The sequence below is a fragment of the Hippocampus guttulatus genome, chromosome 19 (assembly GCF_054856545.1).
Source record: "Hippocampus guttulatus isolate MCC_2025c chromosome 19, RoL_Hgut_1.0, whole genome shotgun sequence".
Classification (NCBI taxonomy): domain Eukaryota; kingdom Metazoa; phylum Chordata; class Actinopteri; order Syngnathiformes; family Syngnathidae; genus Hippocampus; species Hippocampus guttulatus.
The window spans coordinates 275,197-284,851 of NC_141279.1; the positions used below are offsets into that span (position 1 = coordinate 275,197).

General features: G+C 46.4%; 2 protein-coding genes and 1 long non-coding RNA gene across 6 annotated transcripts in view; 1 reads left to right on the forward strand and 2 right to left on the reverse strand.

The window, feature by feature from the left end:
• Positions 1–674, reverse strand: part of plce1 (phospholipase C, epsilon 1) — a 30,794-nt gene extending 30,120 nt beyond the window's left edge. For 2 of the 4 annotated variants that reach the window (XM_086138249.1, XM_086138245.1), the window contains exon 1: positions 505–674. The gene's annotated coding sequence lies outside the window, so the exon portion shown is untranslated. Of the gene's footprint in view, positions 1–30; positions 61–192; positions 332–504 lie in introns of those variants that run through there. The other 2 variants (XM_086138246.1, XM_086138247.1) reach the window with 2 other exon arrangements.
• A 2,469-nt stretch (positions 675–3,143) lies between these two features.
• slc35g1 (solute carrier family 35 member G1) lies at positions 3,144–8,869 on the reverse strand. The gene is made up of 5 exons (XM_086099315.1): positions 8,404–8,869; positions 7,464–7,638; positions 7,159–7,293; positions 6,885–7,081; positions 3,144–6,248 (listed from the first exon to the last, which is right to left on the reverse strand). Exons 1-5 carry the CDS (start codon positions 8,708–8,710, stop codon positions 5,836–5,838), a joined length of 1,227 nt encoding a protein of 408 aa, XP_085955441.1. The 5' UTR covers positions 8,711–8,869; the 3' UTR covers positions 3,144–5,835.
• Positions 8,589–9,367, forward strand: LOC147189340 (uncharacterized). The gene is made up of 2 exons (XR_015097462.1): positions 8,589–8,711; positions 8,860–9,367. It is a non-coding gene; the product is annotated as an uncharacterized LOC147189340 (long non-coding RNA).
• The last annotated feature ends 288 nt before the right edge of the window (positions 9,368–9,655 follow it).

Sequence of the window (9,655 nt, forward strand, 5' to 3'; positions counted from 1 at the left end):
ACCTCAAGAAAAAGAAAAAAGGTAACTCACAAATGCAATCAAAGTTGAGTCGCTCCACATCTGAAAGCACAACAGCACGTCATGTCGTCTCAACCAAATTCCGGACTCTCCACACTCGTCAACACAAACCCAGCCAGCATGCAAAACCGACAACAGTGTCGGACTTCACAAATAAAATGAACACGGTGTCACCTTTTCAACTTTTTCAGTCCCGCATGATCATCGTTACGTTTGCCATACGTCGTCATTTATTTCAAGTCAACTTTCCCTGCGATAAACTCCCCCGAATCAGCACTCGGTGGTCAAAGGCAACTTCATCACTTAGCCGTTCAAACCAAAGCTGGCAACATGTATTCAACCGAATAAAGACACATGTCAAGTCATGCGATTCTGCCACTTTTTTCCACGAACACTCCAAACAAGCAAGTGCGACGATTAAACAAACAAACGAGGCTCCCGGAAACGTGACCGTTCATACTCGAGGACGTCGGAGCTCAAACTTACCGACGGGTGCAGAAGTTACATCCGGCACGTATTCCGTATCAAATTTGGGTCAGGTGCTCAAGAGTCCAGCGAGTGAGGCAAACCAAAGAGGCGAACGCCTGCCAGCGGCCGGCCGCGAGTTGATTGAAAGGGCTTGACTGACTCGCACCACGCCAAGCGGCAGCCCTGGCTTTCCCTGACGCGTTCAGGGACGCCTCGGGAAGCTGTGCCGCCTGCGCAACTGGCGCGACCTCTTCGTGAATAGCTGACTGCGTGATTGTGTTGCTGTTGTTGTTGTTTTTTTCTTGCTATTCTATACTTTGACGAGACGCCGAATGTTGTCATTATGCTCTGATGTGTACATCTAGTTCCATCATTTGAAGATCAGAGCGTTTTTCGGCTCCTATTTTGCGGTCCCTAAACACCTTCATAAGTACAATAATATGTCCTCCACTGCTACGCTGATGATGTCCAATTGTACACATCCACCAAATCATTTACCCCAACGACAAAAAACAGGATCTAAGAGGATCTTGAAAATGTATGGGGAGCCGGAGGAGGCGTTCTGTGCTCCCTCTTATGAGTAGCAGTCAAGAGGCGGGCGGCGGCCTTCTGGACCGGCTGAAGGCGCTTCACGCTTCACGGAGGCCCGGCTGCAGCGATGGCTGCTCCAAAGTGCTCGAGAAATACAATTGAATTGAATTTCCAATAGCCCATTTCATTTTACATCATAGGATGGTGGTTCTGCCATTCATATTATGTACGGCATTTGATTTCTGATGAATTTTTAGCTTTCTCTTTCTTTTTTACGTTGGACTCCAAATCATTTAAAATGCTTCATCTCACCCCGTAATCTGGCGGGCGGTTGGAATTCATAAAAGCTCGTTTATTTCACTTGACATCATTGGCTGACCTTTTTATTCTATCTTCGTGACAAACGGTGTTGAGGAAAACATTTTGCAAATCGAAATCGAATAAAATACTTTCCATTGAGTGATTTTGCGCCTCGTCAAACATCCGAGTGTACGCGAATGCAGCCTTTCTGTCGTTGCTAAACTGTGGACGGGAAGACAATAAGCGAGTCTGGTCTGTGTCTCAAACGTGAGCGCGCGCACGCGAGTGTGTCACCCGTTTGGAATGTCTGGCAAATGCAATTTACCCACTCGCCAATGCCAGATGTCCATTTTATGCAGTCCTATACATTAGGTGGCAATTACACCGCTGACCTTGTTGCTGGCCTTTTTGCTGCATCTGGTCTACAGCATGTTTGTATGTAGGACTCCGTTTTTTTCTTCTTCTTCTGAACTGACTGCCCACACATACACACAAGTCCTTTCAACCTGACGGCCTGCAAAGGCGCCTATTTCGACTTCATTTTCCTCTCTCCTGCGCACTGATGTGAAGCACGATGCCATTCTGCGGGAATGTGTAATCCCCCCCGGAAAGAAAAAAAATTCTCCCCATGTTTTATGCGCCCAAAATGAACTTAGACTTTAATGACTATAAAAAAACATGTTACAGAAAATTAGGCCTTTGATGCACAGTTCTACAACTGCAGTTCTACCACTGCGAATTTACATTGTTTGGAACACGGCAGAAAGAATTAGCACGTCCGTCAAGTCATTGAACCGATCAAGCGTGATGGAAATTTGTTGGGTGTATTTCATTAAGCTGACCAGTGGCTAAGTGTAAAGATGCGTTTGCATCCTTCGTAAATGAATTTAAACAATTTATATTACGAGCCAGGCAGGTGACGACGCAGCTGAGATTGGTTCGTACAGATTGGTACATTGTTCCCTCTAGTGTCAGAACTGGTGCATTACAGTCAAGTCTCAGGACCGTTTGACCTCATTTCCAAACATTGTACTGTGGTACCTCTACTTAGGAACATCTCTTCATACGAAATTTTCAAGTTACGAAACGTCTCAATAGGAAAAGATTGCCTCTTGTTCCGAAAGAAATGTCAAGATACGAGAGGTAAAAATAAAGTTCGGGCGGCGGCTCGCAGCTCCTAGTTTCCTGAACGCAACATACTTCGAGCTGCTCTGCCATTGGCAAATTACCGAGCATCATCTTGACATTCCATTGGCTAACGGGAAATTGTACCGTCTGAGATCAATAAATCGGATTGCTCTGCGTCTATGCAGCGTCCTCCTCATTAGGTGTTCCGATATCTTTACGTCGCAAATGTGAATCAACTAGAAAGTGTTCACCAATTAATTTCGTAAATCGGGGGCCCACTGTATCTATAGCCCCCCCCCCCTCCCCCCAACCGATTTGTAAGCAAACTTATTGAATGCCCCAGACCGTCACTTGAGGTGCATGTATTCCACTTCAACTGCCCTAAAGCTTAACATCGAATAGTGCTCTCGATTCAGGAAGGATAATGTGTCCATGATGTTGTGCAACCCTGCATCAATGTCTTATGGAGCAGCCCCACCAAAAAAAAAAAGGGCGCTGTTTACAGGGAAGGGGGGAGATAAACAAAGAAGCCTTTGTGCACATGTACGCACACAATGACAACAATCCATCCCAGCGGGGCATTATCCTCTCACCTGACTCAGTGGTTTATTTGACTTTAGTGCTGGGGAACAGTTTGGTTTTTTTTTTTTTTTTTAAACGAGAGAGTCTGTAAAACAACTAAGCCAGTCACATTCACATCAGGTATAATTGAACGAGGTCGTGGGGACTTTATTACTGAGTCTTGTTGGACTAAATAGAATTCATCTGTATGCAGAAATGTACACAATGGCACGACAGAAATGATGACAATCAACAGAAGCAACAGCAGTAGAGCTCTAATTTAAGATTGAAACAAAATTCTTCATTCACTTATCATTGGAAACAATGCGCAATCGGGTCGGCAGAATGACTCCAAAATAATAATGATAAATCAAGCAAGTGAGTAGATAATGTATCATCTGTAGGGCGGGGGTGCCCATTCCGTCGATCGCCATCGACCAGTAGATCAAGGACTGGTCCCAAGTCGATCCAGGGGTGTCAAGGGGGGGGGACAAACATTTGTGTCTCTGTGCATGTTAGTAATATTTTTTGGGCGTCGATGCACACCGCACCCGAATAATTCAATCAGTTTCACTTTCACAAAAAGTACTATTAAAAGAAAGCAGGTCATCTTTAACCTATGGTGACCTGTGTCACCTGAAGTTGTTTGCGCTCAGCAGTCTGCAATTGCAGCTCGTGACAAGAGTTGGTGCGCTATATCTTTTATCGTTATCATTATTCTCATTCAGACTTTGTTTTCTATAATTCACCGAGGGGACGGACAAAGAATGGCAATCTGGAGGGCCGAGAGTAGCATTTTAAAAACGGTACGCGTGAGCTGCCGTCCTGAACGAGCTGCCCAAGTGCGTCACATGCCTCAGGGTCAGGCTATTGCTCATCACGGCATGCGTGCGTGCGCGGTAACGGGTCGATGGCAGCAGGTTGGTTATCCAAAAGTAGAGCTTCGCTCCAAAAAGTTTGGGCACCCCTGCTCTAGGGCTTTAAAATCGGTCAGATTTCTGGGAAAGCGAAAAGCAAAAATATATTTTTGTGGGGTTGAAGACTGACGCTTTCATTACAGCATCGTTTTGGTGTGAATAGGAGCCAGAATCAAGATTGAAAAGGGTATCACTAAATCAAATGTCGCCAGGTCGACTTTGCTCAAGTTCGCGTGACGCCCAGGTTTCGCGAGCGCACCCAAGTTGGACTTGAAGAGACGAGAACAAAAGCGTACAGTACAGGAGCTGTCGTCCAAGTGACACGTGAATAGGTCTGAAGACTTTGCTTTGACATCGAACAATGCTCGTTTTCGCAGAAGCAGAGCGGTGCCTTGAGATACCAGCCGTCCTTCGGATGTATTTTTTTTGGGGGGGGGGGGGCTGAACTTGACTCACAACAAGCACCGTTTGGGCAGATAGCAAACAACTCCTCCCCCACCAAAAAGAGGCTTCAAGCTTTTTAATGCCACTCACGGTCGAACTGTCAAATTTCGCCTCGCTCAAGTCCGCTAGCTTAATGCTAACGCACAAAGTTAAACCGGCGAAAGATGAAACGCGTTCAGCTCATTGTCTCAAGGCACCACTTGTCGCTTTTCGCGCGTTGAGCGATCACAGCATTTTAGTCAACAACAATTCTTCCAAATGGGGGTTTGTACAAGCCTTCGGTGCAAGTGCCGGAACACATCATTCGATATTTGGACCGGACTCCTTGCTTGCTCTTTTACTCCCAGTCAAGGCACAGGTTTCATTTCGGTATCGACTTCCAGTGTATCGTCAGTCACGTGATATCATCTTTTGACAGAGCAAATCAATTCTTGCAGTCGTTCACGAAAAGCGATCCCTGAGAATCCTACTTCACTGAAACCGAGAAATGTTACAAAAATGTCCATAGTTGCTTGGAATTTTTTGGGGAGGTGTCAGGCTGGGGGTGATTGTGCGGAATTGAAGCGATTGAAACAAAATGGGGAGTGCACATTTGTTGGAATAAAAGACTATCCTAGTCTTTTCAAACATGTTTGATCATCTATTAGATTGTTTTTTTTTTGGGGGGGGGGCACAGTGTGAATGGTCCTAATGCTGGCTTTCGTGACTTCATTTAGGCTCGACGAGCTTAGGCTGTCTTTAATCAAACAGTTTCACTGTGGTGATACTCACATTCTCACTTTTTTTTTTTTTGCATTGCACATAAAGAAGAGAGAAAATAAATAAGTGTAAATACAAGTTTCACTCCACAAGACCCAAGGCAGCAGCGGCGGTCTTCACTATAGTGCGCAACAGTACAGAACGTTCCGCTTCATTCGAAAGGTCAAGAAAATGACAACTTCCTGTGACGAGGTCTCGCGCAAGCGCCCAAGTTCAACATAATCCAAATCAGTGACGGTTTGACTTCTAGCGTTGTCGTTTGAAAAACATTCAATCCGGGCTCGTGACCGTTGCCCTCTTAAAGTTTGCCTATGTTCTGAATGACGTTTCATTTGGATTTCTTGTTTTCATGTTCAAGCCGACGTGTTGCTCTGAGCAGCTCGAACCTTCCCTGTTTCAAGTTCGCCCCGTTTCTGAATGGTCGGTTGAAATTAGGCACGCGCCGATACCAAAGTACGAAATTCTCCGATACCGTAAAGACCGAGACCACATCAGTTATGAGCCCAAAGTGTGATGTGTCACCTTTGAAGTCTTTTTTTTTTTTTACGGGACTGGGTTTGAATTTTTATGTGGTTAGACTCGACTTTGGAGGCTTTTGGTTGAATGAGGTTTGATGTTCATGACAAATAGGGTACAGAAGAAATCAAGACAAAGAGTTGCGAGTGAGAGTGAAAACAATAAATAGCAATGAGAGCGAGACTACTTGCTTTCAGCTCTTGCGTGAGTTGATGTACCACTTGCGCAAGGCGACGCCGCTGGTGCTCAACACGATGCACAGGGCCCCCCCGAGGCTCCACCAGCTGGGCGCGCGGCCCAAGAAAACGAACTGGAAGAAAAAGGCCAGCACCACGTCCGCCGTCCTGGTCAGGGCCACGGGGCCGGCCTTCTCCCGCTGGAGGGCTTTGGTCAGGAAGCTTTGGCCGGCGATGCCCAGCACGGCGATCAGCATCAGCATCCAGCGGTCTTGGCCGCACAAGGGGATTTTCCACTCCCCGAGGATGCTGACGGTGATGACGCACTCGATGAAGCCAATGACGGCGTAATACCACACCGAGAGGTAGTAGTGGACGCTCTTCCCGATCTTGCGCAGGACAACCATGGTGCATGCGGCCCCGATCGCTCCTACGGAAAAAATACAAAGATCGGGATCGGGGCTGAACGCTTTTGAAAGATAATTCAATTGCAATTACTTCTTTTCTTTTTTTTTTTTCAACCAGACATTTGAATTGAACTCAATCCAAAATAAATTCTAAAATTGTTTGCAATTCAATTCAAGGAACATTTGATATTTAAAATAATTTCTAAATTGTTGTTTGAATTGAAATCAATTAAAAAAAATAAATTGCATCCATAAGTACTTGATACCTTCATGTCAGGGCAACACTGGCCCGATATTTGAAATCGGTACTACCCATGCCTAATTGTAAACATCATGGAGGGCATTTGGTGTAAAAACTGCACGCCAAAAAAATACACCAATAAAAAATGCAAACCCAGGGGCAACAGATAAAATAAAAACAGCAGGGCCCCCAAATTGGAACCCTGTGGAACAACATATGACAGAAGGGCAGAGGGGACTCGGGATAATTAAACCCTGTGATTTTTATTTTTTTTACATAAACAGGCCATTAAAAGGATATGTAATTTTTGATCGAAGATGAAATCTGGTTGAAAATAAAATAAACCAAAAATGTATCCGTTGACTGGATAACAGATTCTGTTCGGCGTTTCTGTAAACTGTTAAGAGTAAAAACTCACCCGCAAAAGCAGCGATGGTCCCCTTGATGTGGTTTGTGTAGTTTCCCTCAATGCCTTGGATACGTTGCCCAAAGAGGAACGGCGGCCGGGCGATGAGGATGACCCCGGTCAAGGTGAAGACGGTGAACACGCAGTCCCACATTGTACACTTTTCCTTGAGGAAGACCCAGGCCAGCAGCGAGGTGAAGACTGGATTACTGTTTCAAAACAACAAAAAATGTCTTGGTACATTTACCCGAATCCAGCGCGTCCGGATAGGAATGTTTCATCTCACCTGAACATGATGACGGTGGCGTCGGCCAGCGGCATCTGCTGCACAGCGTAGAAGAGCAGGATCATGGCGTTGGAGCCCAGGAAGCCCCGCAGCATCAGATATGGACGTTTGTCCCGGGGACCCAGGAAGCCTGTCCTGCAGGAGCACAGATATGAATGGAAAACAAAATGGATGGCGGGGTGGGGGGTTGTGGATGGCTGACCAGACTGTCGTGGATATACAAGGCGGCAAATATAAACACAGGGTCAATGTTATTCCACAGTCCCGCTTCGAGGGGACGAAAAACCCTTTCATGTCATGCTTACTTGTGGTAAATGAGTAAGGGCACTATGAAGAGCATCTGGAAGAAGCAGCGGATGCCGCTGATCTCGATAGCGTGCACCCCCTGGATGGTCTTCACCAAGAGTGAGATGATGGAAAAGAAGACGGTGGACACAAAGGCGTAGAACAAACCGAGGCCCGGACACCGCTTTTGTTTCCCTGTGGAAAGGAAAGACAACAAAATGGTTTCAAAAACAACTCAAGCCAAGATAACCGATTGTCAAGGTCATATTTCCGCCCTCTTTGTGATCCTGCGCAGCATGACGTCTATTTGCCATCGCTCGTATCGGATTGCTTGTTCCAACCTTTAGGCAGGAAAAAGCCTAATTGTTCACAAAGTGGTAGGAATTACAAGGTACAATGCTACGAGCAGTGTCCAATTTCCTTGTACAGTTCCAAAAAGAACTTCAATACCTTCTCGTTCATTGCAAACGTTATTGTCATTTTCTAACCTTTCCCCCACCCTCAACTCAACAACTTTTCTCCGCTACCTATACACATTTTTACAACTTAAACGGGTTATGAATAAATTACCAAGGTGTGACCCCTCTCCCAAATAATGCTCAATGGTCAGCTCGTCAAACTAGCTAAAATGATGACATCGAGTACATATAACGTAAATTCATTAACGATTTGTAGATTGCCACTGTGCGCTAAATTAAGTGGGGAGCCTCACAGTGATTTCAGTTGCTGTGAGATCGACGAAAACATAAAACATTTCAACGTCCGCGGGGGTAGTGAAACGACCAGTCACGGTTAGGTAATAGCGGTCACGTGACAAGAGCACCGTTATCGCCTGTGTGACGTCACGCGACAGTAAATCAATGCACTTTACAGGCTTTTTTTTTTTTTTTTTTTTTTTTTGCGGAAGGCAACATACAAAATAAATCATTTCAGCACATACGAATTAGAAATGAAGTGAACCTTGGCTGGCGCTCCGGTCGGTGGATGCTGGCTTCCTGGTGACGCGCGCCGCCGGCGACGGGCACAGCGTCTCCCTCTCGCCTTCCTCCGGCGACTTACAAGCGGCCGCGTCCTCTTCAGCATCGCCGTCGAGGTCCCGCCACGCTCGCGAGTGAGTCCCCTCCTTCGTCGGCTCGCCGTCCCCGCACCAGCGGCCGCCGTCGCTGCCGCGATTTTCGCCATGACTGGCAACTTTGTGGAACACCACCGTGACGTGATCGGGCGCGACTAACGCGCTCTCCGGTGGGCAGCGGTCGCGGTCAGCCATGGTAAGATGTGAGCACCGGGCGGCAGCATGCCTCGACACGGCGACTAGCCGGCCCTTGGTTCCCCAGAAGAGGCTGGAAAGGCGAAGTTAATGACTAACCTTGCCTGGCCCGGTCGCCGACTCGCATGCAATGATGACTTTCGCCACAGGGGGGAGAAGAAATGAAGCCTCCCCGTCACCTTGATGGACAACCGAAACAGTCCCCGACGTTCACGCCCCCGGCTTGCTGGAGGCGGGGGGTGGCCAGGACGACGCTCATGTCACGTTTGCACCAACACCTGACGCACAGAACGTTATTTAGGCCCATCAAACGATTGAATAAACGTACCGTTTGTCACGATGCTGACACTTGAATCCCTTAATCGGAGGTGGCAGAGCAGTCACACTCTGTACTTAACCCTCGCGTACTTTTTATTATGTTGCAGGTGACCAAGGCCATGATTATCTTCATTGTAAATGTCCACGTCACATGAAGATCTTTTTTGACTAAAGTGTCGACGATCAAAACTATCTTCTGTTGTATTACCCATTCAAAGAAAAAACAGTTGCAGGTTTCTGGGAAAATGTGGCGCAAATACAGTTTGCAGAACTCTTTCGGTCGCCCCCTTGAGCTGTTACCAATGTCCTGTAAAAACAATAATAAAAACATACACATTATTGCATGTACAGTTTCACCCATCGGGAGTTTTCCATCGCCCCCCTTGATTTAACCCACGCTGATGAATCTTCAATGCAATTTTGTACGCACAGATTAAATCTGAGCTGGAACAGTTACATTTTCTGGGGGTGGGTTGCCATCAAAATGAACCCAAAGTTAAATAAAAGTCAATGATGTCCCGAAAGATCGTAAAGGTCTATAAGGTAGTCATATTTTGAAATTGTTACATCACACTATATTGTCTTTGGTGGAGAGATGCGCACCCCTTGGAAAGGTAAAAGTACTGA

Excerpts from the sequence above, each read along its gene's own strand:
- slc35g1 (XM_086099315.1), bottom strand. The coding sequence starts at position 8,710 with ATGGCTGACCGCGACCGCTGCCCACCGGAGAGCGCGTTAGTCGCGCCC. Across the intron at positions 7,639-8,403 it reads CGACCGGAGCGCCAGCCAAG|GGAAACAAAAGCGGTGTCCG; the intron begins GTTCACTTCATT and ends TCCTTTCCACAG. Across the intron at positions 7,082-7,158 it reads GCCACCGTCATCATGTTCAG|TAATCCAGTCTTCACCTCGC; the intron begins GTGAGATGAAAC and ends GTTTTGAAACAG.